The 27,380-nt window shown below is 41.7% G+C and overlaps 5 protein-coding genes and 1 long non-coding RNA gene across 10 annotated transcripts; 3 read left to right on the top strand and 3 right to left on the bottom strand.

The window, feature by feature from the left end:
• Window positions 1-118: 118 nt before the first annotated feature.
• Window positions 119-8,511, bottom strand: guca1b (guanylate cyclase activator 1B). Of its 2 annotated transcripts, none has more exons than XM_049018378.1 (4): window positions 8,071-8,511; window positions 2,223-2,372; window positions 1,510-1,624; window positions 119-1,343 (listed from the first exon to the last, which is right to left on the bottom strand). In XM_049018378.1, the coding sequence occupies exons 1-4, from the start codon at window positions 8,167-8,169 to the stop codon at window positions 1,216-1,218; spliced, it is 492 nt and encodes a 163-aa protein (XP_048874335.1). In that variant the 5' UTR covers window positions 8,170-8,511; the 3' UTR covers window positions 119-1,215. The 2 variants fall into 2 exon arrangements, with proteins under 2 accessions (XP_048874335.1, XP_048874334.1); XM_049018377.1 differs by lacking the exon at window positions 8,071-8,511 and adding an exon at window positions 2,834-3,420.
• A 549-nt stretch (window positions 8,512-9,060) lies between these two features.
• On the top strand, window positions 9,061-10,475 carry c6h1orf74 (chromosome 6 C1orf74 homolog). Its single transcript, XM_049018371.1, has one exon. It carries the CDS (start codon window positions 9,061-9,063, stop codon window positions 9,880-9,882), a length of 822 nt encoding a protein of 273 aa, XP_048874328.1. The 3' UTR covers window positions 9,883-10,475.
• Window positions 10,476-10,699: 224 nt separating this feature from the next.
• Window positions 10,700-17,807, bottom strand: LOC125745468 (uncharacterized). Of its 2 annotated transcripts, XM_049018368.1 has the most exons (7): window positions 16,867-17,807; window positions 15,728-15,794; window positions 14,949-15,216; window positions 13,873-14,434; window positions 13,691-13,754; window positions 13,355-13,580; window positions 10,700-11,168 (listed from the first exon to the last, which is right to left on the bottom strand). In XM_049018368.1, the coding sequence occupies exons 2-7, from the start codon at window positions 15,749-15,751 to the stop codon at window positions 11,098-11,100; spliced, it is 1,215 nt and encodes a 404-aa protein (XP_048874325.1). In that variant the 5' UTR covers window positions 15,752-15,794; window positions 16,867-17,807; the 3' UTR covers window positions 10,700-11,097. The 2 variants fall into 2 exon arrangements, with proteins under 2 accessions (XP_048874325.1, XP_048874327.1); XM_049018370.1 differs by lacking the exon at window positions 16,867-17,807 and having other exon boundaries at window positions 15,728-15,864.
• Window positions 14,243-15,734, top strand: LOC125745477 (uncharacterized). The gene is made up of 3 exons (XR_007398684.1): window positions 14,243-14,360; window positions 15,094-15,367; window positions 15,424-15,734. It is a non-coding gene; the product is annotated as an uncharacterized LOC125745477 (long non-coding RNA).
• Window positions 17,808-17,936: 129 nt separating the features above from the next.
• Window positions 17,937-20,114, bottom strand: tomm6 (translocase of outer mitochondrial membrane 6 homolog (yeast)). Its single transcript, XM_049018381.1, has 4 exons — window positions 19,973-20,114; window positions 19,232-19,434; window positions 18,480-18,604; window positions 17,937-18,039 (listed from the first exon to the last, which is right to left on the bottom strand). The coding sequence occupies exons 2-3, from the start codon at window positions 19,327-19,329 to the stop codon at window positions 18,508-18,510; spliced, it is 195 nt and encodes a 64-aa protein (XP_048874338.1). The 5' UTR covers window positions 19,330-19,434; window positions 19,973-20,114; the 3' UTR covers window positions 17,937-18,039; window positions 18,480-18,507.
• LOC125745471 (bcl-2 homologous antagonist/killer-like) lies at window positions 19,434-27,248 on the top strand. Of its 3 annotated transcripts, none has more exons than XM_049018375.1 (6): window positions 19,434-19,486; window positions 23,217-23,318; window positions 24,192-24,324; window positions 24,738-24,875; window positions 25,654-25,834; window positions 25,918-27,248. In XM_049018375.1, the coding sequence occupies exons 2-6, from the start codon at window positions 23,240-23,242 to the stop codon at window positions 26,017-26,019; spliced, it is 633 nt and encodes a 210-aa protein (XP_048874332.1). In that variant the 5' UTR covers window positions 19,434-19,486; window positions 23,217-23,239; the 3' UTR covers window positions 26,020-27,248. The 3 variants fall into 3 exon arrangements, with proteins under 3 accessions (XP_048874332.1, XP_048874333.1, XP_048874331.1); XM_049018376.1 differs by lacking the exons at window positions 19,434-19,486; window positions 25,654-25,834 and adding exons at window positions 20,202-20,465; window positions 25,209-25,225; XM_049018374.1 differs by lacking the exon at window positions 19,434-19,486 and adding an exon at window positions 20,202-20,465.
• The last annotated feature ends 132 nt before the right edge of the window (window positions 27,249-27,380 follow it).

Raw genomic sequence — 27,380 nt, forward strand, 5'->3', positions numbered from 1 at the left:
TCTCTTCTTCATGCAGGAAAAAAATATTGAAGAATCCTTAGGCAATGCCGCTAAAGTAGTTTACAAGGACTTTGCCTGTCACTTAACATTACCCTCAGGAAGCTTTGACTTGCAAGCATACACATTTAAAGAAAAAACAATGCAGAGTCTTATTTATTAAAAATGCATATGCATTTTACAGATATAACAACAAGCAATACAAACATGTTAAGGGCGGGATAATTTCTACACTTTCTGACATTCCCGCAACTACAACCCATAAACTACAGAAAAATTCTAAGATGTAGTACAGGAAGGTCATCTCAGCTGGTTTGTACTTAATCTTTATTAAAAACATCAGATCATATCTGATAATCAGATTAAATTATTTGGACCAGAATAAGGAACACAACTTAAAGCACAGATGCACATATTATGTGCCATAGTTCCCCTCTTATTATCGATTAACATCCCTCTGATATTTACAGACAGGAACCCGGGACCGATACCAGGCAAGTGTCTGTTAGTATGAATGCAGGCTTAATGACCAGCCAGTCTGGCTACAGCAGCATTCATCAGTACAGTATCTGCTTATTGGCCTGCCGCACACTTTGAGCACAGTGGGTGAATTTTACATCCAGACAACACAAATAAATTAATATTTTAATAAATTAATAACAAAAGAATTTTATATCAATTATATTAGGGGTTGTGCGATGGCTCAGTGAGTAGCTCTGCCTGGGTGTGGGTGTTCGAATCCTACCGCTGCTGTCTGTATGATATTTGAATGTCGGTGTTGGCTGAATTAGTATTCCTAAATTTCCCTTAATGCATGTTCCCTACAAGAACTGGCATCCCATCCCCGGTGTCTCCTACCATTACTTGATGCTTCTTGGAATAAACTCTAGCTTCTCCGCAACCCTGAACTGGATAAGCAGGTGGAAGACAGTCATTGCAATTAATTAATTACTTAATTACTCAAAGGTGAGTTGAATAATAATATAGTAAGATCTATCTGTCTGACTTCCAACGGCTGACCCGGGATAGTCATTGGTATATAAGATGATCATCTTGCTGTCTTAAAAGGAAGCCGTTAAATATGTACAGTCACTGGTGGGATTGCTGTTTGTGATGCATTTAGCTAGTGCACCTAAGAAATATTTTTTAAAGGGACATAACATATTTGACATAACTTTGACATCTTTGAAGGGATGGTGGGAGGGGTGAAGTGAGGGTTCAGTAGTTGACACTCCGATGCCTGTGCTCACTGATCCAGTCCCCAGGGTTCACGTCCATCTGCAGCATCTTCATCACCCACTTGTCCCGCCGTGCACCATCAATGAACTCATCCAGAGATAGTTCACCTGAAGAGGGACAGCACACACTTCCAGAGGGACAGGATCTTTCCAGTTTTATACTGTCTCCTCTACAGAATGGGTTTATGCCCCATGATAGCAATATGCTGGTATACATAAATTAGAGACAATGCCTATCTCTGTATCCTACGAAAAGCATGCAGGTCTCCCTCACCATCTCCATTCTCATCCACAAGTTCGAATATCCTGTCCACCACCTGGTCCGGTGTGAGCAGGTTGCATTCCTCGTCAAGCTCCCCATGACATGCTTTTTTCAGCCGGTAGATGGACTGAATGACAACAGATAGTCAGCAAAAACAACCAGAACAACAAGGATAGAGTCAGCGCTGCTAGGATGACAGAGGGATAACATGTAGAAACAGGACACAAAAACACAGCACAGTCAGAACACCAAGAAACAGCTTAATGGAGAGATTGCCCAGCTCCCTGGGTGCCACGAGGTGGCTGTCCCTTTGCTGTGACCCCCAAGCTTGCTCTCACCTGTATGGGGAGCAAGATGGGGCAAAGAGAATTTCCCCCTAGAAATTAATAAAGTACCTGTATTCTATGAGGATAATGTATTTTGTATAACTGAACGTTGTAACTAAACAAAAAAATATATATTTTAAAACTCACTTGCACATTGAACAGTAAAGATACTGCTATCTGGTCAGCATTTGCATTTCGAGAACTGTACTCGCAAATATGCATGCATGGTAAAAGTAATAAAATAGGTATAAATTCAGACATACAGACGGACAGACACCTGCGTTTTCAAAAGAGACCAAGAACATCGGTATTGAAGCAATTTTTGATGAAAATGGACTCGGAAACACAAGACGTTGAGCGAACTGATAGGTACGACAAATGTCTTCGCGCAGATTTTACCTCCACGATCTCTAGCAGCTCCGTCTTGTCGATGCAGCCGCTCCCGTCCTTGTCGTACATTTTGAAGGTCCACTTGAGCTTGTGCTCCAGCTTCCCTCTCAGAACCAGGTTCAGCGCGGCCACGTACTCCAGAAAATCAATGGTGTTGTCCTGCAAAGGAAATAGAAGGAAACCGTCACTTATCATTTGATACAAGTACAAGAAAATGGTAGTGTAAGATTATTAACAGCCTTTGGTTTAGTCTTTCGTGTAAATATTTGTACGGTAATATTAGATACATAGTTAAGTGCTATAGGCATAATTCAGTTGCCAGAACAAAAACAAAGAATCTTCTAATTGCGACATTTTCAAATGTTGAAGGTAGTACAAAAGTAGTTTTTAAATATGACATCACGAACTGCTTGAGAAATTTAACCGAACCTCGTAAGCCTATCCGTAGTTGATGTATCATAAAATTAAATTCATTTACTTTTATTATATTGATTTGTTTAGAGTGGTTCAGAAGATGGGGAAATTGAAGAACGCTTTTTTGCATACTTTGAAAAGATTTGCATATTTCCCATATTACTTTCTAAAACGTAATTACGTGGTGGAGGACAGCGCCAACTTACCCCATTCTTATCAAACGCACGGAACATGTTTTCAATATAACTGGCCGCTTCCTGATTGTCTGAGACACCGAAGAAACCCTTGAACTCATGCATGAACAATGTGCCGCTGGGACACTCCACTACAAATTTCTTGTACCACTCTTGCAGCTCGGCCACATCGATCTCCTTGTCCGCGTTCGAGTCCTCGCTCACCCGCTGACCCATTGCAAGCTTCTTCTACGGTATTTTATTTGATTATCGTTCCATACCGAAACAGCGAAGTATCGTGACTGTTAAAGTCGCATTCAGCCTAATCTACATTTGCGAAGGCTACTGCTCAAAATTTTGATATGCACTTTTTCTCCTCAGTTTGCGACTCTCCAGATTCCTTCAGAGAATCCTTTTGTTTAACTTTTTGTTTTGCTGTGAAGTTAAAAAAAGGACCAAACAAAACCTACAGTTCATCGCATGTCTTGTCCCGTTTCTTGAATTCTTCCACTGGCACCCAGAACCCTGCATATGGTTTTAGCTCATCCCAGATTACAAATCTGAGCTCTTGTCAGAACCCATTAGCCTCCAGAGAGATAATAACAGGAGTTATGGTGATTCATCAGCAAGCTGCGTGCAACAGCCCTTGACACTAACGCAGCCTGTTTCCATAGCCACATCACTGGCGATTCCCATCTGAATTGTTTACTGTTAACGTCACCTGAGGCTGTGCCGTAATCTATTCCCTATATCAGCTGTAGTTCAGAGATTCTGAAGTTTTGGGTCACAGTCTCGCAAGGTACTGCAGTCATATCGGCCATCAAACCAAAATTCCATCAAAATATTTGGTCCACCTGTCAACATCCAGTAGGTAGAATTCTCTTATAATTCTCACGTGCCTCAGCCCACATGTTCCTCAATGTGTAGATATTAACTTGTGAACTCACTGAAGGTTTCTTTCAGGAGAAAAGATGCTACTTCTCCAGGAAAAGGTGTGTTTAACCCTTAAACACTAGAAATTGGAGGTGACAGCATGGCCCTGGAAAGTGAGTAACAGCGATCTTTGCATTGTACCAAATGACAGGGGTCACCAGCCCAAAGAACCACGAGTCACCTGCACACGAGTCGTCAAACTGGCAGCCCTTCGCATGGCTCGGTACCCGTGAAGTAGCTCTCAGTTTCAAAAAGGTTGGTGACCCCCTGACCCAGGAGCTCAGATATCTAAAGCACTGGGTGGTTCATTAGTGCTGTAAATACCTCAGCTGAAGTACAACGGCCAAAAAAATGCATGATGGTGCAGTGGTTAGCACTGTTGCCTCACACCTCTGGGACCCGGGTTCGAGTCTCCGCCTGGGTCACATGTGTGTGTGGAGTTTGCATGTTCTCCCATGTCCTCGTGGGGTTACTCTGGTTTCCCCCCACAGTCCAAAAACATGCTGAGGCTAATTGGAGTTGCTAAATTGCCCGTAGGTGTGCATGTGTGAGTGAATGGTGTGTGAATGTGCCCTGCGATGGGCTGGCCCCCCATCCTGCATTGCTCTTTACCTGAAGCCCATTGCTTCCAGGATAGGCTCCGGACCCCTCGCGACCCAGTAGGTTAAGCGGTTTGGAAAATGGATGGATGGATTGAGAGAGTATTTTATACAGCACATTTATTTCTGCCTTCAAGGTGCATCAAGTTCTCGAGACAAAGAAGGATTATAGTCTTAGATTATCAGGTTATCATCTGTAGTAAACTGTCCTCTTGTGTACTATTGCCAAAACAATTTATTTTCTGGGTAGGTTTAATTCCAAATTCTGTGAACATAATTTTATTTTTTAGTTGTCTTTGTTGTTTTTAATTAAATACAATATACACTTATGTTACCTGTCAAGTATATATGACAATAACGTTTCTTCTAATTCATATTTTATCATAGTTCAGGATAAAGACAACTTGAGAGATTTAAATAGGGACAAGATATTCAGGGACTTACGCATGTCCTTTCATGCACAACATTTGCTAAATCCAATGAATCAGCCTTATATAACCCTACTCACCTTCTAAGCTTGAAATGCCCTTCTATGAATAGTCAGCGTCCACATTCGGCAACCATTCTGAATATATGTCTGCATGGGGTATTTAGCAACAGACCCAATCATCCATTAAACAAAAACCTTTTAAGAGATATTCAGCATGGAACCCTGAACTTCCTCAAATTTTGGGATTTCTTCTTTACTTTTTAGCTATTCAGCGAAGGCTGCTAAGAGTACGATAGCAAATGAAAGTTGATTAATTATGATCTCCAAAATGATTATCAGGCAGTTCTGTTCCCCAGTAAAGCTGGTTTTCATACAGTGATCATCAACCAGACATTCAAAATCTTGGATGTCAATACAGATTCAAGAACCAAAATACAGGAGAACAAGCTAAAAAAACACTCCCAAGTTTCCCTGTTATGACTCGTCGGGCACGAACCGCGGAAGCAGGAGATGAAAACTGGGGTAAAAAGGGTTTTAAGTGGGACACGAAGAGGCCAGACAGAATTACCACAACAATTCAATGACAGGACCAGGGAAACTTACGTGGACTTAAATACACAAGACTAATGAAAAACAACTCGAAACAGCTGATGACATGGGGATTTCACACGAGGTTAACGAGGGGGCGTGGCATACAGAAGGAGCAGATGATCGAGAGCCCAGACCAGTTTGAAAAAGGCATAGATCCAGTTAGACCCTCTGCTGTTCACTGCAAGTTCTACCTACTCAATTTTCTAAAAGGACAATAATCCTGTTTCAGGGATGCCCGTGTGTGTAATGTGGAAATTTTGTATCATATAGGTCAGAATAAAGGTTCGCAAGATGAGTAATTCCAAACTCTTTTACAAACTTGTTTTAAAAGCATGCATCAAATTTGCATTTGTGTTAGTTATTATATTTTGCAGCAAAATACTGGTTAGGCCAGTTGAAACAAACTAGTTACACCACTCAGCCATGGTGTTTCTACAGTCAAAGGTCATTATTTGTTGAAGAAAATGAAACTGAAAATCAAACATGACAGTCAACAAGGTTTTATTCTTCAATGTAGAACAAACGTCTAACAACAAGAACTGTGAATTCATGTCTTATAATTCATCCATGATTTCATCCATCCATCCATCCATCTACTTTCTGACACTTATCTGGGGTTGAGTCATGGGGGCAGTGGTCAAAGCAGGGGTGCCCAGACCTCCCTCTCACCAGCTACTACCTCCCCAAGGGCCTCCCCCCATTGGACATGCCCAAAATACCTCCCTGGAGAGCTGCCCATCCTAGACAGATGCGAACCATCTTAATGGTTCCTTCCGATGCAGAGAAGCAGCAGCCCTACTTTGAGCACCTCCCAAATGTACAGCCACCACATTACTGCTGACACTGCAGTGATCCACCTGTCCATCTCTCGCTCCCTTCTTCAGTCACGAGATACTTAAATTCCTAACTCATCACCAACCACCCTTTTCCAGATGAGAATCATGACTTCAGTCTTGACTTCATGACTTCAGCAACAATGAATCAGGGTAAAAACACATCTGTTTATTTGTCTGTTTGTTTCTGTCTGTGTCTTTGCGTTTGTGTGAATGTCTGTCTGTCTGTCCATATGTCTGTAACTGAGTGTGTGTAAACTACCTTTCACGCCTTTTGGCAAGATAATTGCAACAGGATCAGTGTTCACTTGTGTTCTGTGATGAGCCACTTTTTCTTGGTTAAAAGTGGCACCTATTAAGGGAAAACTGGTTCTATTACAGTTAATTGCAAAATAGCAGACATTTAAAAAATTGCATTTTACATATGCAAATTTGAATCTTTGAGTAACATTTCTCCTATCATTAAATTATCAGAATTTTAGGTCTTCCAAGGCTGTTGATCTTGTTCAGCAGCCACTGTTCACCCATAGAACGTTGAACACTTGAAAATCGTTCCACATAGTATGTTAGTTTATATTACATCCTTAATCAGCTCCAAAAACTACTGATATATGAGAAATTGGCCACTAACAAAAAGGCTGGTAATATAAGTCTAATGATGAAACCGCTTACATTTGACATTTTAATTTGAAATCAAATTCGATAAGCATTATCATGGACCTAATATAAAAATGAGTATTTACTTTCAAAATTATGTTTGAAACGCTCACACCAAGGCCATGTTTCAAACATAATTTTGAAAGTAAATATTCATTATTATCATGATGATGAATTGAAAAACTTTTCCTGGAGTCATAACATTTGACACGTAATTCTAAGCATACCTGACTATCCCCAAAAATATCTAATTTATCTGATGTCTTAAAGACAACCTTGGCATGCAGCAGTTATGGTCATCAGGGATTCCTCTCTGTGACATTATTTCCTGTCACAGGGTCTTCTTGCACAATATGAACAAAATGGCTCCTTGAATGGTGGTTATACCACCATGACATTTCAGGCAGCATGTTTTCCATCCATCCATTTTCCAAACCGCGTATCCTACTGGGTCACGGGGGGTCCGGAGCCTATCCCGGAAGCAATGGGCACAAGGCAGGGAACAACCCAGGATGGGGGGCCAGTCCATCGCAGGGCACCGACAGATATATTGACAGATAATTTACATAAACATGTGTGTGTGTGTATATATATATATATATATATATATATATATAATTTTTTTTTAAGTATTTTAAAGAGAATCTAATGTAGTCTTTGTTTTTAACTAGGCAGGGAACAACCCAGGATTGCAGGGCACACTCACACACCATTCACTCTCACTTTAGCAACTCAGCATGTTTTTGGACTGTGTGGGGAAACCGGAGTACCCGGAGGAAACCCCACAATGACATGGGGAGAACATGCAAACTCCACACACGTGACCCAGGCAGAGACTCAAACCCGGGTCTCAGAGGTGTGAGGCAACAGTGCTAACCACTGCACCACCATGCCGCCCCTCCCTCCTAGCATGTTTTCCCAAATTAATTATAATATTCAAAACAATTTTATTTCCTATTAAATCGTTACAATGCAAGACTATCCCAGAGTAGTTGAAAGGGTGTTTGAGAATTTCACCACTTTAAAACAACTTTAAATATTTGGTACAAAGTTTTAATGGTTACATCACTTTGATATTTTTGCCATCATCCCCCAAAGTTTCTCTCACTATTGATTAAAATCTGAATTTTTAGAATAGGTCTTCAAAAAAAAGTATGCATGCTAGTAATTTATCAGTTTATCTTCAGTTAATGCTTTTACATTTAACAAAAGAAATGCGTCACTCACCTGGTCACGCAGACGCTTTGTCCTGGGCACGCAGACGCCTTCACCTCGGTACGCAGACGCTTTCACCTGGCACTCAAATAAATGCGTATAAGAACACATAATATGAAAGTTACATGATGTGCATTGTCCCCCAAAGTTTAATGCTTAAAGCACACTTAACTGGATATGTCTGTATCGTTTACATTTATACTTATTATTCGATAACAAGCCCAAAAAATGGCATCCTTTGTATTTCAAACAGACACAGCACAGTTATTAATGTTTCGCGAGATCTCGCAAATGTTTATCTTTTTTTTTAAAAAAAAGTCTCTGTAGATCCTGATTAACTTTATAAAGGACAAAAAAACACAGGCGAAGGTCCACTTCGGTTTTTGTTGCAGTTCACCCCCGATACAGCAGGGGGAAGCATTGCAACTTCTCCTATATAAACCGTCAAAGAAGAATGTACTTTATTGCCAGCGTATTGACAAATCAATGAGAGTTTAACATTCCTGTTCTGGTATAATTAAACAAGTAATTTGCAAGTTTCCAAGACGATTACAGCGAAGTTAGGAGATGTATTTTTATTATGACGTTGGCTATGGTTTATTAAAATCAGTCCGTATTGTTGCACCCTAATTGATAGGTTATTGAAACAATTTTATTCTTCAGTTGTAATTGACGAGATTTTGCTGTTTTCAGTGCAAAGTCACATTTAAGTGAACAGAAATAACACGGTAAGAAGCCCAGATGTCATGGGAAACATTTTATTCATTCACTATGGTTTTTATAGTCTCAAGGTAACGTGCGAAGATGTACGGAAATAGCGAAGGAAATGAAGTTTACATCGGCTGCAATGATGCGGACATGACAAGAGTAACACAACTTTCAGCTTTAGTACTGTTATTCGTCTAACTACACTGCGTATCCCGTGAACTGAATACACGTGCATTGCAACCGCGCGCGGAAGCCTAGTTGAACGCTTCTTTTATAACATTTAGACTCTTTCTGATGAAGAAACGGTCGCCAATGTCACAGCCAGCGGTACCGGACTTCTTCGTGTCCACGGCGCGGCAGTGTTTGGCTTCGGGAAAAAAGAGAAAATGCCTGTCGATGTCCGAGTGTCGGAGCCTTGCCGCCCAGATACAGGCCGTGGACCTTGGTCTGAAACCTGCGCTGCTGTACGACCTGAACTCCGCCGAGCCCAGTCAGATACAGCACTACTTACGGTGCCTCCAGGCGGCTGGCCGTGTGAGCAAAGCGCTGCACCTTCTGGTGATGGACGGTAACGTTATTATTATTAACCTGGATGTGTGCATGCTGAACCTGGAGGAGCTGCTGCGACAAAACGCTGTTGTCTTAATGGACGTGTCTTGGGGAAATGGTAAGCCAGCAACAGCCGATTTCAGGTTGAGCGGGATGGAGGCAGCTGTGAGGGGTGTGTTGGACAGGCTCAGGACATTGATGTCAGACGGCCCTCTGGTCTGCTTAGTTGATACACAAACCTGCCCCAGCTGGAACCTCTGCTCCCTGTTTGGGATTCTTCTTGGTTATCCTGCCGTGTACTGGTTTGACCTGATCCACAATGCTGAAAACTGCTTGGGCATGGTGCCTCTACAAGTGATTCGTGTGACTGCATGCTGGGAGGCTGTTGCCGGGGGCAGCCGTTGCTGCCTGTATTCCTTCAGCATCCCAGAGGAGCTGGTGTCAGAGACTCAAAGTGCCCTGGACACCTGGTGCAATAGACTGCGGGCCCAGTTTAGCCAGCAATCAGCCTTTAATGAGTTGGTGATTTCCTCCGACAGGGTCTGCTTGCCTCATGTGGCCCTCTGAAGCTAGGAAGCCCTATGTGGGTCTGGAAAATGACACAGAAGTGCGTTTGGTCCCAGCTGATCGTTCCTGCTGACAGTGTGAAAATGATTATTAACAGAATAATTGGGAGTTTGGAAATGAGTTGGACACACAGCAGACATTCTGTGATTGGTGCAGTAGATATTGACAGAAGTATGCTGTTTTGTATTAGCTGACCTCTGTCTTCCCTCCAGAGCAGAGCCTGTATTCCTCTTTATTCTTAGTGCACAATATAAAAGGCAGACTGTTCTTTAGCATAGACAAATATTTATATGATCCAATTTCTCTTTTTTTGGGGTGCTTTTATGGGTCACGACTCTGTGTCCATGATCAGAAGGTTACCTGTTTAAAACCTACGGCCGGCAGAGTGATTTCAGCGCTGGGCACTTGAGCAAAGCCCTTAATTATAAATTGCACTGTCTGACCTGCTATCACAATATGTAGCTTTGGACAAAATCATCCGCTAAATAAATAAAATTGCTGAAGTTTTGCTTAAATCAAAACTGATTGTTGTATTGTAACAATATTGTATAATGATGTTGTGAACAATAAAATCCATCCAGTTGTTTCGCTAATTGCTGAACCAGGGGTACGCAGTTATTTTTCACAAGGTCCAAATTACATCAGCAAAACAAAGCCAAGGGCCACTGCTAGCCCCGTAATAGATTAGGGTTGGTCTGGATTAAATGGAGTTTCATTGTGGGCTTGGAGCTTGTCTCTGGAAATCCAAGGTACTGGAAATGCTGGATGCAGCGTCAGTCTGTGGGGGAATAGACACTGAGACACAATCATAAACCCAACTTATTAACGGATTTTATTATGAGCAGTAATCACGCATCTCCTCCTTTGCACTATAGACATAACATAATGATACAAAGAGTGGCATGCTCTTTTAAATAGAATCTAGACAATAAAGATTTCAGATTAACAAGCGAATGGCACATAGATAACTGACAAACAAGCAGCTGCTTAGCGTGTCAGACTTGGGACTGGTGTGTAACTGTCCATTTTCTGTTTTTCTTACTTTAATAATATAAAATTGATTTATTTACATTCACATTTTATCATTTACATTTAGTATTTTGTGAAAAAGAAATTGCCTTTCAATAACTTTATAGTATTTGATACTTTTATTTATTAAAAAAATTCAGACGCTTTCTTCATAGTTTCAAGATGAACCCCTTCTGATGTTCTTCCTTAAAAGATACGTCTGAATTCTCTCTTCAGCTTAAACAGAAGCTCGTCTTGGAATTTTTGGAGAGCAGCCTCTGTAACAAAAAAATGTAAAGAATTGCCTAACAATGTACTGTAGAAGACCAGTCAAAATATCAAATATTAGATCAAATATTCCTCATGTAACGTAATACAACATACCACAAAGAGAATGCAGTGTCCAATCATCCTTGGCCCAGGCTAATTTAGGGCATCAATACAAATTATGCTGTTTTATTTGCCTGTAGTCTGTGTTCTGAAAATGTGTAATTGAATACTATCAGCTTTTTTCCACGTGGTATTTAATTAGTTTGGTGATAACATTTTATAAAATTTGATAAGCCAACTACCAGGCTAATGTTTATATTGCTATTCTTAATTTATGACAGGCCATGATGCCGTGTTTAAATCTAGAATGCTGCATATATTGGTAAATTAACATAATACTGTTGTAAGCTTTCCCTCAGTGTTCCATGGGTATTTTCAAATATTTACAGTCCCGCTGTGCTTAACGACGCCGATACATTCTGAGAAATGTGTCTTTCGGTGTTTTCACTATTGTGCAGGCATCATGGTGTGGAGTCTACCACATAGTACACTTTTTTTTTAGTAGAAAGTACGCTCTAAAATAATGATCAAAAGTACAGTAACACATTAACCACAAACACGTGACTAATGCATTTTGCTACAACATCACTAGGTGACTGCAATTTTTCTGTATAATCTTATGGGACCACCATTGTCTACGAGGTCCAACATTAATCAAAATGTTATGTGGCACATGACTGTACAAATCCCATTTCCATTAAAGTTGGGATGCGATTCATGAGAACAAAATTACAAAGAAAAGATTGTCAGTATCTTTATTGACAAACTGAATAGTATTTTGTAAATATAAAAGTTAGAATTTGATGCCTACAACACACACAACAAAAGTTGGGACAGAGGCCTGTTTACCATTGTGTTATCACCTTTCCTTTCAATTACACTTTTCAGTCATTTGGGAATTGAGGATACGGATCGCTGCAGTTTTGCTATTGGAATTTTTGCCCATTCTTGCTTGATAAAAGGCTTCAGTTGTTCAACAGTCTGTGGTCTTCAGGATGCACCAGACATTTTCAATAGGAGACAGATCTGCGTCGAGCATACGGACTCTGTGTCTACGAGTCACGTGGTTGTAGCCGATACAGAATAAGGCCTGGCAACATGGTAACGTATGTCTCTCTAAAATCCCAATATATGCCTCCGCATCAATGGTACCTTCACATACATGTAGTACACCCATGCTGTGGGCACCGATCACCCCCATACATCACAGACTCCGGCTTTTGTACCTTTCACTGATAAGTTCTCGCCATCTAATTTTCCTGAAAACCAGCTGAGACGTGGACTACAGCATGCGGTTCAACTGTCTTTTGGTCTATCCGAGAAAGGCCTTGGACCCAGAGAACTCGATGGCATTTCTGAAGTTGATATATGACTTCCTCCTTGCATAATGCAGTTTCAGGTTGCATTTCTGAATGCAGCCTCGGACTGTATTAAGCAACAACGGTTTTCCGAAGTGCTTCCAAGCCCACGTGGCAATACATCACAGCATGACGGCTTCTTGGGGGCTTAAAGGTCATGAACATTCAACAGTGGTTTCAGACCTTTCCTTCTATGCACTGAGAAATCTCATAAATTCCTTAATCTTTTTCAAAGGCCGACGTCAATAATCACAGTATTATGTACTGTATATTTTGAAAGACCTAAATTCTGTACAATCTTGTGTTCCTTTTGAGCTGACTAACAATTCTCTCATGACTTTTGGCACAAGGAGGCCGTTGGTGGGTGGTGTTACTTTTAGGCCCAATCTTGATACCTAATCCTGCCACCAATTAGCCTACTCATTTGCTACTTCCTACTTCTTGTGGAATCTTCCTAACTGGTATTACTTGAATATTCTGAAAACTTATTTTAAACCTTATTTTAACTCCATCCCAAATTTTGTTTTGAGTGTATTGCAGGTATCAAAATCTAACTTTGCATGTTTACAAAGTCAGTCGAAATATTTGCAATCTTTTCTTTGTGCTTTTGTCAGTGAAAAAAAAATTCACATGAATTAATAAATCACAGTTTTTTTTTTGTTTTTGCATTTTGGAAAATATCCCAACTTTACAGGGAATTTTGAACACTCCCTTAGCTTCAAATGGATTTTAGACACACTTTTGTATTATATAAATGACTTAGCTTGAATACTCACCCTTCTCAAGGGAATTGGCAAGCTCTTCCTGGCCGATGGCCCTCAAGTTCTGAAGGACGATATTGAGAGCCTCATGCTTGTTGGTACCCTGCATTAATGCCTTAACAACATCTTGTACATTTTGGTCCTGCTGCTGCTCAAAGAGTTCTGGGTAATTGCGAAACATGCGCTTCTTGAAGCGTTCCAGCTCCTTGTACACCAGCTTCTGCAGAGTTTGATTCACCATCTGGAATGGAAAAGGGGAGGTTTGCTTTGTCTGCCAAAGAGAACAGGGGACACAAAAGAATACGCTTGCTTATGGAGGAGTTACTCAGAGAAACTGAAATGCGGCTTCACCTTGAATGTGAGATCCACGGCCAGCAGCTCTAAAGCTGTGCTCGGCTTCCTTGATCTGTGGGCACTGAAAAGCCAGGCACAGATGCTTTAATGTGAGCGGCTCAGCTCTAGGGGTCCTCATACTCCAGGTTGTCTGACAAGTACACAAGGTCCACCAGTAACCTGGATGCATGTCCTCTTACCTCTCATTCTGAAGAATGACGACCCCACCCGCCTCAGAGGGATCATGCTGTGCAGGTCCAGCACCCCCCAATCCTTCTGATGATGCACCACAGCTTGCACTGTGGGAGGCAGAGGTAGCACCTCCTTCCTCTGGTTTCCCACACTCCCCTGTGACTGGTATGAGAGCCTCCTTCTGCACCGCAGAGTGACTTGTGATCAAGGTAGGTCTCTCTTCCTCCCGCTGTTGGAGAAGATCCTCTTGTGTCCCACATTCACTTGTGACAATAAGAAGCCTCTTTGCTTCTTTCTCAGCAGTAGCACCTTCCTCCCGCACCTCAGAGATACTGGTCTGGGAAGCAGCACACCCATCCTCATGTTTTGGACAGACATCCTCCTCCTGCTCCCCAGAGAGACTCGTGGCAGTGACAGGACCCTGCTCCTCCCTCTCCTCAGAAACACCTTGCCCCCACGCAACTTCCGAAACAGCGTTTCCTTCCTCTGCATCCAGGTAGACACTGTCCTCCGAGTCACTACTACAATCCCCCGACTCCATGCTCTGGTCTGGGCAACGCTGGCAGAGGACTGGAGGGAGATACATGTGCTAATGAGTGAAAGGAAAAAGCAGGGCTGGTGTTGGCTGGCTGGCAAAGGGAGCAGACATGTGACTGCATTTTGTGGATAGAAATGCACAAAGTGTCAAATTCAAAGCAGGTGACCAGAGTCGAGACAAGAATTTACTTTTCAGCAACATTTGTTTTGTTTTATATATGTGACCCACGAAACCGTACGAAAGTCGCATGGAGATGTACAGATTTTCCCGAGCGATTCTAACGTGCCCGCGTACACAGGATTACGTTGAATAGTTATCGAAAGAAATATAATTAGGTTCGTTATATGGAGAATGACTAAACACGGCGGAAAAGAGCATCTGCATTAGTTTGGAGTTTCTCTGGCAGTCGATAGGTGGCGACTTCCGGATGGTTTTGTGCTGGAGGGTCACATATGTATTGTCATGTATGTGTTTGTGTCTAGGCAAAGGGATATTTAGTGCAACTTTTGCTGTGATGTTTATGTTTATACAGGAAAACATAGTTACGTAGTGATGATTCCCTCTGAAGCCTGCGACCCAGCTCATTCTGCTGCATGTTCTTTAAGATGTGTAGCACCACCTTCAGAGCCCCCTCCGGGCAGTAAGTCATCAACATCCCATCAACCAGGTCCAACATGTCCATCTTTTCCAGGCGACTCCTGGAAATGGGAGCGAAGTCGTCCAGCTTGAGTTGGACGAGATGCCACTTGAAGCGCTTCAGCTCCGCCTCGGTACATTCTTCCAAGCAGTGAAGCAGGAGCTGGGGGAGGGAGCACTGGGGGAAGAAAGACAGGTGAGCAGGTACTGGAATGTGTGCATGAAGGCACGCGGGAGCAAGTATGCTCATGTGCACATGCACCCATGAGGGAGGTCTCACTCGCATGCACCCGTGAGGGAGGTCTCACTCGCATGCACCCGTGAGGGAGGTCTCACTCACATGCACCCGTGAGGGAGGTCTCACTCACATGCACCCGTGAGGGAGGTCTCACTCATATGCACTCCTCTAAGGACTAGTTAGTAAGAAGAGGATACACTGCTATTACGATAAGGAGGTGGCACAGATGATAGCGTCTGTTTTAAATAGATACATTTATGTCTGTGAGGCAACAAAATAAGACAGTTCTGGATTTGTATTCTAAAGAAATCCATGCCATGATTACAAAGCATTAGCAAGACCTCACTTATAAAACAGCACAGCTTAACTCATCCAAATTCTAAGGAAACAGACTAATAAGCAGTCAAGGGGTAATATTATTACAATGTAAGAAAAATGCTTCTTTAAATACCTTTTCACCTTTGATACATTCCATGGGGAGTCAAAGTCCGACGTCTAACGCAGTTTGGACCACAGGCCTGGGAACATACAGAAGAGAGCCTGAGATCAGATGGATTAAGACTAGCCCATGTGGAAGAAAGACACGCATACACACTAGTACTCATGAACACTAGCTTTGGTCCAATTTCACGTTTATAAATGGCAAATTGAATTCTAAATGTATAAATGCAAAATATTTTATTGTGAGGGCAGGACTGCTGACATAAGCTACTGTGACTATATGGGATGCAAAAATATCAGCTGGCGATTAGTAAAAAGAGAGAAGCTTTTCAATAGATGCCATTTCGGGGGGGGGGGGGGGGTATGGTGTATCAGTATGATGTGTCCCATTACAGCCCCATCTTCACCTGGTGTGACCTTTTTGGATATATTCTCACTTCATTCCCAAAAACACAGGAGTTGATCACTAAAAATTACAGGTTGAATGAGGGTCACTTGCCTTCCCATATTTGCTCTTTGTATTTGTATATTTGACCCAAGTATAACCATTATATGACTCACACTACAAGAAACTTAGAGACACCGATTCACCTAAATAGCATGTCTTTGGACTTCGGGAAGGAAGAACATGCAAATTCCGCAAGCAGAGCAGGAGGTGGGAATTGAAATTAATTAAAAGTAAATGTAATAGAATTGTAAACAGTACTTTGTTAAACATGCATTGAGCGAACTGAACAAATCATATTAGTGAACAATTCAGGTTTATCGCTTATAATGTGTGTTACACTTTAACACGGATAATGAAAGGTTTTGAGAAGAGTCATGATTTCCCTCTGTAACTGGTGTTGTGGTTCAAATGGACAAAACGTAACTTTAGTAAATCCTAGTAATGCTTATCATAGATTACATTACCTTAAGAAAACTCTTCTAAGATAAACATAACCTCATCCCAACTTCAAACAAATATAGCCAAGTATTTTTCTTCAGGTCTAATGAAGTTTCCGTTTTCTCGCTTAACGGTAGTCAAATCGAGTGTGCTGTGTCTTACTAGCGGTTTCTATAATTCATATTAAAATGCGTAATGCGATCGCATTTAAAACAATTAAGCAATCCCATACATCGTTGAAAAAAAAAAGTACAATTACTCACCGATTTTGCCAGCAACCTGGAGTTTCCAAAGTCCTACTTCCTGGACTCCTTAGTTTCGGTTTGAAATACTTTATTTAGAAATTCTCTGTATTAACTCGTAATTAATGCCGCATTTACGGACATATTTTCGAGTTCTAGTTTTTGGCCAATACATGAAGTGCAGTAAATATAAGATAAAACTACAACTTCGCACTGGATCCCTTAAAATATTGCCTTTTCAGTTTAACCAATAATGAGCCCACTTCCTTTTAAACGGGTAGTGTAAATATATAGGGGGCAGCAAAATAATAAAAATTTCAACCAGTGACCTGAGATGAAGACTGGACCCCACTGGCACTGTCTCCAGAGAATGCTTGGATACCGCTGGTTTGACTTTGTGTCGGATGAGTGCTTGCTGGAGGAATCCCGGAGGAGGTTCGTTTCCCATATTATGAGGGAGCGTCAGTAATGGCCCTATGACCATGTGGCACGTTTAACGGTAGGTGATTTGGCTCACAGGATCCTCATTGCTGAGTACCCAAACGGCTGGAAAAGGCCAAGGGGATGTCCACATAAGACCTGGCTGCAGCAAATGGATGGCCATTACTGGAGGGTGGGACTGGACCACGTCGGACTGGGGGGGAGGTTGCCAACCAGGATCCTAAGGTGTTTCATCATGTGCTGGGCATGACAATGTGTTGTAGCAGTACATTTTCCCTTACCTGAAACTTACCGAGCAGCAGGATAATTCATTGCCTAGAGAGAAGACTGCATAAAGAAAAGACTGCATTTTTTCTGAGATTGGGCACACTGGTGATGTTTCAAATCAGCTGTAATTTCTAAAGCTGTAACTTCTGTGAAACTAACAAATATCTTACTCCTGTCAGTAAGCTTTGTGACCAATGTATATCATAGCCGATTCATGTTTTATAACTGACACATTCTGTGCTGTCAAATGGCATTCAACCAAAAGACTCACCTTTATACCTCTGTCCAAGTACATTCTCGTGTAATGCTTGGAGTGTGTAGTACATTGCAATGTGATTCAGATTAATCAAACGAGTCAAACAATATTCATGGGAGAGAACAGATAAGTTTCCACAAATGTCATTTATTGCAGATGGACTCTCTCAGCATGTCAGAGCCTCCAAGGAGATCCAAGCCAGGAATCTACAGCGTTTTGGTCACGGACACCTGGAGATGCGACATTTGATGGAGGAGCGTCACTCTTTTCTAAATAGCCAGACATGTCAGTTCACACAGTCAGGGTAGTATCAGGATGTTTGGGTATTTGCTTATACAGCAATAAATGACAGGAGTCATATTCTATTGCAGTAATCGTTCAGTGGTACTTATTTCTAATCAGGAAGACGCTTACAAAGACTATATTATAGGAGAGCTGGAATATTTGATTCTTAAGATTTTACTAAATGCTCGATTACAACCTTGTTACCAGTTACATGAATACTGTTACAAATGTTTGCTTAAAAGTATAAAGGACAAAGAATGACTACATAATAAAGGAATAATAGGAAGACTGAGGATAATCTTCACCACCATCATATACTCCTACTATTGTGAGATTTTACTTGAGTGAATTTCCAAAAGTGAAAGATCTTCGCATGGCACTATACCTCATGAGGATTATGGAAGATGCTTTTTTTAGGAGACAGACTGGGGGGACATTAAATCAAAGTCTGATAAGTTCCTAGCAACCCAGACACCTGCAGCAAAGAGGCCCAGATTCACGAGGAGGTTCCTGTAAGGCAAACAAACATTTTATACTGTTATTTGATGAACATTTCTGTATGGTCCACAAGGATACAACTTAAATTTAAAAAAAAAAAAAGTAGTGGCAAAAATTCCAAAATGCAAAAGACAGACAAATTCACAGACAATGGCTGCTAGAGTAACATCACACAAACACCTAATGAACATCTCAAAAACAGGGTAGTAGACAGTCCAGCAGTTGAAATTGAAATTTTAAGCAGGCAGTTGTCTGTTGACATCCTAGCAGAACAATACAAAAGCAGGTCTGTAAAACTTCCACAATTCAAAATGTCACCTTGTACCCCCTGCTAATTTAATTTCACGGGCCTCCAGAATCTGCCAAGGTATCCAGGCCCATACTGCACCCGTCTGTATTACTACATTACTGACCTAAAACGTGACCTAGTCTCCTAAAGGTAGACAAGAGAATCAGATTTAACAAGTTCGGAAAATGTAACAAAACCTGATGAACTGTTAATGTGGCCGCAAACTCTGTTTTCTCAAATAATAAGGTTGATTAAAAACCTAGAGATGGTGTAATACTGTTGATGTTGTAATATCCTAAGATAAACAGACATTGCGCTCTTCGGCGAAGCAAACTGTATTTTAAATTTACCTTCTAAAATCATTCCTGTCCATGGCGAACCGATACGTTGAAGTAACCCACTCCATGATACCAGACGATCCCGCTGCCTTCTTGGCTGCTCCACTCATCTTTATCGCGTACACGACGAGAGCGACCCCTGCACACGCTTCTTTACCTTCTTCGACGTTGATATTCTCGTTAATAGCGTACTTGACATGCGATGCTGCCACCTACTGCACCGGATGAATACCGTAACATTCTGCATATTATCCTTGCACGCTACAGGTCAGATATTGCTCAAACTTTTGTGACGCGGCAGTTTTATTTTATATGGCTTATTTGTACACATTAACCAACAGAAATAGGTAACTAACGAAATCAGTAGGCCTAATATTCAATAAATATTTTTTCGGCAGTTATAAACTAGCGATTAAATAGGCTAATTGAAAATTATATCTATATATGGCTAAATAACGTAGGCCTATATATAACATACTTTTATGTAAAATTCCAGAAATAATAGCTGTCTTCGGGTACATGCGAGTTGCTAAGCTCTGAAAAAGTACGCTATCACTACATGGTTTTACGTCATTATGATCAGGGTCACTTCTTGGGTGAGGCTGATAAATACAAACGAGAAACAACTTTAATGCTCAAACTTGGGCCGGGGGTCAGTAAGGATCGGGTTTTTAGCACTCTACAATGTTTGGAGTACGCGAGATCTCAGAGAAAGTTCTCTAGGAGAGTGGGAAAAGCAATTTAAACACTTACTATAAATTAGATCGCACCCCACCTCCAGGTATCACTGGATTGCCGTTGGTTTCACCGACTACTTTAGTCTCGCAAGCGTCTTATATTAAACTCCAGCTAACGTAATTAAAGGGCGATTTAAGAGTTGCTGCATTAAACTATATTAGATATTACTTTATTGTTACGTAGTACAATTGTAGTTTTGGAAACCATTTGACCTTTAGCAAGATTGGTCTATTTTTACTTGCATTTCTGACCCCCGATTGGGTGCGCATCATGCACATCATTGGCGTTTAGTTTTATCGGGGCGGGACGCGGAAGTGGAAGGAAAGCGGGAGGCGACTGGATCAGAGGCTGGTAGTGTACGGGTGTAAAGGAAGAGTCTTCGTTGATACTTTTTATTTTGTAGTTCAAAATAAAGCTGTAAAATAATTGTTTTATGGTTTTATTTTATAATTGGTATTTCTTTTAAACTATACCATAAAGTCTGTTTGGAACTGATAGCACAGAGTGGGTAAGTGTGTTTGCTTTCAGTTGTTACTTGTTGCTAAAGTTGTATCCGATTGAAAGCGGGCAGGACAGTGGAATTTCTCCCGGGAAGCCTTTGCTTGTAGCCGCTCGCGTTGAACGAGGAAACGGCCGCCCCCCGGCCGCAAACTTCCCGACGCTCTCGCCTTTCTTATTAACTATTAAGTGTTTTATAGCAATTTAGATTTTTTTTCCATTGTGGTCGTACGGAACTAGATAGGAGCTTAAACCTAGTCATTGATTTGTGGCTAGTGTTTTCCAGTCATTCAGTTAGTTGGTTAGACAACTGTAGGAAAAGTATGTAGCCCCCTAATTAGTTACTTTTGATTGCTTTTACATTTTTTTCTATGTGAAAAATGAAACGGGTTCTCGTTTCCCCGAGAATCAACAAATTAGGCCTCGTGTGGTGTATGTTCAAGACGAAGACGAGTCTGATTGCTCTGACAACGATAAATCGTAAATGTTCAAGCCATATTAAAACAAAAATGTCTGTGTTTTTTCAGGTGGAGTCAATATGGCTTGTTTCACGTCGATCATTCAAATATCCGGTACTATGGCGTTATGGGTCCCACGAAGTACCGGCGTGTGTCTATTCCGTTTGCCCAACTAGACATTGTGTATCTTAATAACACGTTTAATGTCCAATTTTGTATCCGATCGCGTTTCATGGATTTCAGCCTCAGAGGGTCAGTCGTCTACGTAGCGTCTTTTCCTTTTACTTTTGGAGGTCTTAATGAATTTTATCCCCAAGTTTGATGTTAGTCTTTGCATGTTTACAGAAATTTGGGAAGTTGGTTGAGAACAATTTCCACATCTGCTAGACGTCAAGTATAGCCGAGTTTGTCTTGACGATTCCTTTATGATGGGAATGTTAAGTGGAGGTACCCGTATGACACCACCGGAGTCCCGCCACGATGCCTCCACATACACCTTCTCTGAAGTCGGCGTCTTTTTTGATATTTGCAGTATGGAGTGGGTGCTGGTAACGGAGCCGTGTACGTGGTACGGCATGCCGAAAAACGGCACCCGGCGGAGGCCGATTGTTTAGCTGGCAGCCAGTGGCAATGGTTGTCAAGTGAGGGGTGTGTCGGAGGGATGAGACGGTTGAAGTTAGGCCTGTTAAATGAATGTCAAACCTGTGGTAAAGTTCTAGCTTTAGAAAATTACAAAGCTGGACTATGTAAAGTATGCTTTGTGGCCATTGCAGCTGCCCCTGTGGATGGTCGCCAATATTTCTGTGCCAGTCAGGGGCGTTTCTAGCTATATATATATATATATATATATATATATATATATATATATATATATATATATATATATATAAAATCAGAGGCCGAATCAAGTTGAGCTTGAGGTTTTTTTTTTTTTGAAGGAAAATTGGCATTGGGGATAAAATACTTTGATCTGACCTAACGACGCCCATGGTGCCAGGGTCGGTCATGTTATTCGGATGCTTGATTAGCCACAGAAATTGTTTTATTGAGTTAATATATCATAAACTCTGTGGTAGCCCTCACTGAATAACACATCCCTTGTAGAGTGTCTGATATAATGTCGCCATCATGTCGTTATGAATGAGGAAAACCCTTCTGCTGAATATTGGGCTTGTGATGATGTAACATTTAGCGTCGCTGCAATGGTCGCTATGGCGAAGTAGGCTTATGGGATTTTTAAAAATGCTTTTAAATCTTAAATCCTAGAACAGTTTTGTACTGTCGATAGATACTATGTTAATCCCAAAACAAAGTGCATGTTAACAGTAGCACAGTATACATATTTATCTGATATAGACATTTAGACATGAATGAACAGTATTGACAACATTAAACGGTAATATTGTAAAGAATGCCGGCGAAAGTGTTGCATGGAATTATGTAGTAATGTCTGTGAAATATATAGTATGTCACTGTGGGCTGTACTGTGAACAAATGAATGTTCCGTGAATTTGACTAAGTGGCTCTGGTCTGTTAAGCAAATTGTTTCTCGTACCTTAAGTTTGTAAAGAGAAATTCTCCAATCTCTATTGATTACTGTATTATATAAATATCTGTCATATTTAAAGGCTTAAACACAAATCTAAAAATTATTCATTGGGTAACTAGTATTATGGTTATATGTGTGTCAAAACCATACATTCATGAACACACGCTCTTTATAAGGGATAGGAAAGCTTTAGAAATGGTGTTTGTTCACCCACTCACCTTCCAGTGGCATATCACTGGCAGGTGTCCGAAGCCTTCCCCAAGAAGCATAGGCCGCATGACCGGGCAGCATCCACATGTTATGCAGATCTACATGTATTTGAACAACACAGTGAGAATCAAACCCAGAACTCACTGGAGTGAGGTGCCAGTGCTACCCTGTCATACCTCCATGCTGTCCAGGGTTACTTGTGTGCTTGCGAACATACATTGTACCGAAATAAAGTGTTCAGTGTGAGGCTCAGGGGACTAAGCCTCTGTCTATTACCGGGAGGTCACCGGTTTGAGCCTGACCTGGGTAGAATAGTCACATATCTATGGAGTCTTGAGCATGGCCCTTAACCCCCAGTTCCCTGAGTGTTACAAGGTGACTGTTGTTTCGCTGTGACCCTTAAGCTTGTCATTTGTAATGAGAACAAAATGGGGCAAAGTGAAGAGAATTTCTCCATGGCTATTAGCAAAGTATCACTATTCTAAAATTCCGTAAATATTTAGACCCATGTCTTCTTATTTGATTATTAATCTGTGCTTTACAGGGGACACCTGATTTGGTGGCGTCATGGCAACAGGGGGTAGAGAAGACCCCTTGAAGCCCAATCGGAAACATCCCAGTCAAGATGAGTTGCACACAGATCCAGGTAAGAGCTTTGCCCTGATGTCAGAGTCTTTTCTCTGCCCTAAATGAAGGACGGCAGGAGACTGTGCTATTAGCATGCTGCTGGAGCTAGCTGAGAAATCGCATGTGAAACTAACATTGACTGTATGGTGTGCTTTGTGATTTTACTTAATTCAGAATATTTACAGAGTCCCTAATCAAATAGGTGGCAGGTATAATGGGGGTGTGCAGGGTTGGATTTACCGTTGTTGCTACTTGTTGAGCTTGTACCCTATTTGCACTGGTTTTGCTCCAAGCAGGTGTAATTTTAAATCCCTCTAGAACTTATTTTAGCTTTTGAGTTCTGGTGCAGTTCTGGTAATATTTCTGGTTTCCAATTAATTCCTGATGGTTACCTGACCATCGCAGGTCACATATATATGCACATACACACTAGTGTGTAGCTTTAAATTCTGGGCCCTTGGCAGAATGTAATCTAGGGCTTTCCCATCCAATTTTTGCAAATATTTTTTGGCTTCTATGAAGTGTTGGGCCCCGTGATTCTGCCGGGGTATCTGTGCTCCTACTGCAGCCCTGCACTTAGTCATGCACCATGGATAATTTATAGATGCCAGTTAGTTTATCTAAAAATATTTGGATTGCATGGAGGAAAGTCATATGACATGGAAAGTGTACAGTTTCTGCATACACACAAAAGTCCACTGCCAGGGACAACTGCGACCCTCTCAGCCACACACATTTATATTGTATGCATAAAATTTTCAGATTAGCTACAGTAGCATTTCTTTGCTATGCGTTGCCCAAGATGGATTTGATGGATTCTGGGTGTGTTGAGGTGTAGGGCTGAAGTCTGACCTTGTATCATTTGAAATTGTGTATTTTTGATTTTTCCCAGAGGAAGAGGTGGTGCAGGAATCGGAGGCGGTGTTTTGCAGCTACGTGCGGTACCGTTACCACCAGGAGATGGAGCAGGGCGAGCAGTCTACACTCAACCCAGAGATCATAGCATTGCAGCCAGATGAGAGCAGGTAGTTAAGGTGTTCAGTGTGGCTCCCCTTAACTAATAAGAAAAATGCTTATACCGCTTGAATGACTATTCCAGTGATGTGTGACAATGGCAAAAGACTGACAAGCTTGTGATATGACTAAAGCAGCCATTGCTTATCCATTTGTGGTTCCATATGTAATTACTGCGCAGTCCATAACCCCAGTAACATTGCTCTCTGATCTTCACTTGTATGTCTCCTTTGTTTCTTATTTAACAGATGTTGTCACATTCTAGATTATATTATATTATATCTCATAGTAAACTGTTGGAGCCAATTGGAATCCTTTCTGTTGGAAAGCGAATTGACTCTACACAGGGGTCAATGACCTCTGGTATAGTGTTAATGTAGCCAGAATCAATGTCAATTAACAAATGACATGTCTTTCCCTGCAGTCCCATGTGCCGTGTGGGCCAGCAGCTGGCCATCATTGGTGACGACATCAACAGGCGGTATGACTTCTCGGGCATGCTGTCCCAGCTTTCCCTGACGCCTGAAAATGCCTACGACTACTTCTGCAAGATTGCCAACAGGTACTGCGAAAAGTTCTTGGTGTACTGGTGATACTCATGTCTGATATGAACAGGGGCCATGTTGTGAGCCATTTCACCATTGAGTGCAATATGAATTTGCCTAGAACTGATCTTAGGATATGAAACCTGCAAAAATCCCCCTTAACCATATGCTAGGTCTGTCCCCTTTATTGCAGAAATCCCTTGCAACTCTCTGTAATCACACTGTCATTCACTCAGTCTTTATGGCTACACTCCTTTTACAGTTCTCTAATCTCACTTTTGTCCTTCCATTTAATGCAACCTCTGTTCTGACCATCTTCTGTCTCCTTTCTTATGCTTCCCCTGCTCTAGTTGGGATGAAGGTGCAGGTAAATGTTCGGGTGAAAAGGAGGAGGCAGCATGAGTGGCTCCGCTTTGAAAAAACTTTAACGTCGAGCAATTCACTGTATATGTGACACCGTTAGACCAGTTTGGCATTTTTATGTGCTCTGAGTGATAGTGCTGTCAGTTTTGTAGACGCTGGTGTAACTTGAACCTAACTCATTCTCTGTTGGTATACAGTGAGTTTAACAATCCCACAAGGCTACCTTGGCAGATTTTGCTTATTGATTAATTAAGCATTTATTTGTGCATTACTGCTGAGCAACTTGGAGGGGGAAAATTATTAGTAATTGCAGTAAATTTGTTGTTAAATGACACAGAATTGAATTATCACGTTTCATACCAAGCAACAGTACTATAATCCCCCTCCCCTCCCCCCTGTGGTCTGCCTGAATGTCTCTCACTGTCTCCCCAGCCTGTTTGATTCTGGGATAAACTGGGGCCGTGTGATCGCACTGCTCAGCTTCGGCTACCGCATGGCGCTGCACGTCTTCCAGCAGGGCATCACTGGCTTCCTGTCCAGCATCTCGCGCTTTATTGGCGACTACCTCCTGAGGAACCGCATCGCCCAGTGGATCGCTCAGCAGGGGGGCTGGGTAATGGCACCACCAAAGTTAGCGGCTGGCACACATCGGTGCTCCAAGATGGCTTTTTAGTAATCTGTTCTCCTCTGTCCTAGGTTGCTGCTCTCGATCTGGACAATGTCTACGTGAACTACATGATGGCCCTGCTGGCCGTGGTGCTCATAGGCCAGTTTGTCTACCGCAGGTTCTTCAGCTGAGGGCTGGAACCCCTGGCAGGAAGCCTCACCTCTCACTGTGACCACTCAGCTCAGGAATCACCTTCCAGGGAATGTGGGATGGACAGACAGGGTAGCGGGTTGCCGCTGGTGCCCCTTCGTCCTGCCACTGCTCCTCTGCAGAATGAGACAATCGGAGCTTGATTAGTTTGCTTATCTGAAATCTGCTGAAATCTAAAATCTACATATCTGCACTTGTCCTTGATTTTTTTGAGGACCTACCCACCTGTCATCCACACATTCTAAGTACACTCCCTTACCTTAGTTTTTTAAATATTCCCTGTCCTACCCAGCCCCTTAATGTGCATGCATTTTCCCCATCCACCCTTCATTTTGCATGTATTTGGTAGACATCCTGTCCCCTTTACACTCCAGCGCAGTGCCAAACTCCGCTTACTATTAAGGAATCTTTGCACGCCAGGCACTGCAGGTCTGAATATCATCGGCAGCTGTGTCATCCCCCAGAAGACTGGACACCTGCCTCAGACCTTCTTTTGGGAGGGATAGGGTTAGCGCAGGGGTTTCTGGTGTGCTTGCATGAGGGGAATCACAATGGCCGTTATCGTGTGGGTGTTTGTTATAGTTTCAGTGGGAATATCCTGGGCCATCGTGTCTGTGGAAGTGCTGTATGAATATTCGCGAATTGCTTCTTATTTACAGCGCGAAGAACCATGTTGAACACTAATTCAAATGCCACATATGAAAGATTCAATGCCTCTGACCTGTATTTGCCATGTAGTATATTTGTTTTTTTTAGGCTTTTTTTCTCTTTTTTTTTAATCCTTGCGTTTTACCCCTAGCCCCCCCATTTCAAATTGATGAGAAACCAGAATGTCTCCACTACCTCAGTTGTATGATACAGGGTAGTCCATATTTCATAAAATTTGATCCATAAACGTTTGTGTGTTTATACAGTATATAAAATTACAAAAAGGGACTCTATAAATTTTTTTTCTGCCACACTGTGCAAATAAAGGAACTTTATTTGTATTCCCAGTTTAAAGACCTGGCACCTGTAAGTAAAAAGTGACATGAAATGAAAGGGAAACGCTTGCATAGTCCTCAGATGTCTTTTGGAAAACATCACTCTTTTTTTTTTTTTTAAGTATGACTATGATGATGTGAAACATTTTATCGGTTTAAGATTATTGCAAAACAGTGCAGTCTCTGTGGCTTTACACACAAAATAAAATAAAGGTTCTTGTATCTGTTGTGGGCCAGAAGTGGTTTCTAGAGAGTCTGTCTGTTTGTGGATTATATTGATATTATGTGGTCGGGACCAAAAAAACCTGTTTTGACGTTGGGGGTGACATCTTCAGGTCCCCACTAGGGGGGAGGTCGTC

Source organism: Brienomyrus brachyistius, chromosome 6 (genome assembly GCF_023856365.1).
Source record: "Brienomyrus brachyistius isolate T26 chromosome 6, BBRACH_0.4, whole genome shotgun sequence".
Taxonomy (NCBI): Eukaryota; Metazoa; Chordata; class Actinopteri; order Osteoglossiformes; family Mormyridae; genus Brienomyrus; species Brienomyrus brachyistius.

What these genes read in the sequence shown, in the direction of transcription:
- c6h1orf74 (XM_049018371.1), top strand. Translation starts at nt 9,061, where the DNA reads ATGAAGAAACGGTCGCCAATGTCACAGCCAGCGGTACCGGACTTCTTC.
- LOC125745468 (XM_049018368.1), bottom strand. Translation starts at nt 15,751, where the DNA reads ATGGAATGTATCAAAGGTGAAAAG. An exon ending in TCAGAGGGAATCATCACTAC is followed by an intron (nt 14,435 to 14,948) that starts GTAACTATGTTT and finishes ATCTCCCTCCAG; the next exon opens with TCCTCTGCCAGCGTTGCCCA. An exon ending in CCGTGGATCTCACATTCAAG is followed by an intron (nt 13,581 to 13,690) that starts GTGAAGCCGCAT and finishes TTTCCATTCCAG; the next exon opens with ATGGTGAATCAAACTCTGCA.
- LOC125745471 (XM_049018375.1), top strand. Translation starts at nt 23,240, where the DNA reads ATGGCAACAGGGGGTAGAGAAGACCCCTTGAAGCCCAATCGGAAACAT. An exon ending in TGAGTTGCACACAGATCCAG is followed by an intron (nt 23,319 to 24,191) that starts GTAAGAGCTTTG and finishes GATTTTTCCCAG; the next exon opens with AGGAAGAGGTGGTGCAGGAA. An exon ending in TCGCTCAGCAGGGGGGCTGG is followed by an intron (nt 25,835 to 25,917) that starts GTAATGGCACCA and finishes CCTCTGTCCTAG; the next exon opens with GTTGCTGCTCTCGATCTGGA.
- guca1b (XM_049018377.1), bottom strand. Translation starts at nt 3,037, where the DNA reads ATGGGTCAGCGGGTGAGCGAGGACTCGAACGCGGACAAGGAGATCGAT. An exon ending in AGCTGCTAGAGATCGTGGAG is followed by an intron (nt 1,625 to 2,222) that starts GTAAAATCTGCG and finishes GTTGTCATTCAG; the next exon opens with TCCATCTACCGGCTGAAAAA. An exon ending in TGTGGATGAGAATGGAGATG is followed by an intron (nt 1,344 to 1,509) that starts GTGAGGGAGACC and finishes GTCCCTCTTCAG; the next exon opens with GTGAACTATCTCTGGATGAG.
- tomm6 (XM_049018381.1), bottom strand. Translation starts at nt 19,329, where the DNA reads ATGAGTGGAGCAGCCAAGAAGGCAGCGGGATCGTCTGGTATCATGGAG. An exon ending in GACAGGAATGATTTTAGAAG is followed by an intron (nt 18,605 to 19,231) that starts GTAAATTTAAAA and finishes TTTGCCTTACAG; the next exon opens with GAACCTCCTCGTGAATCTGG.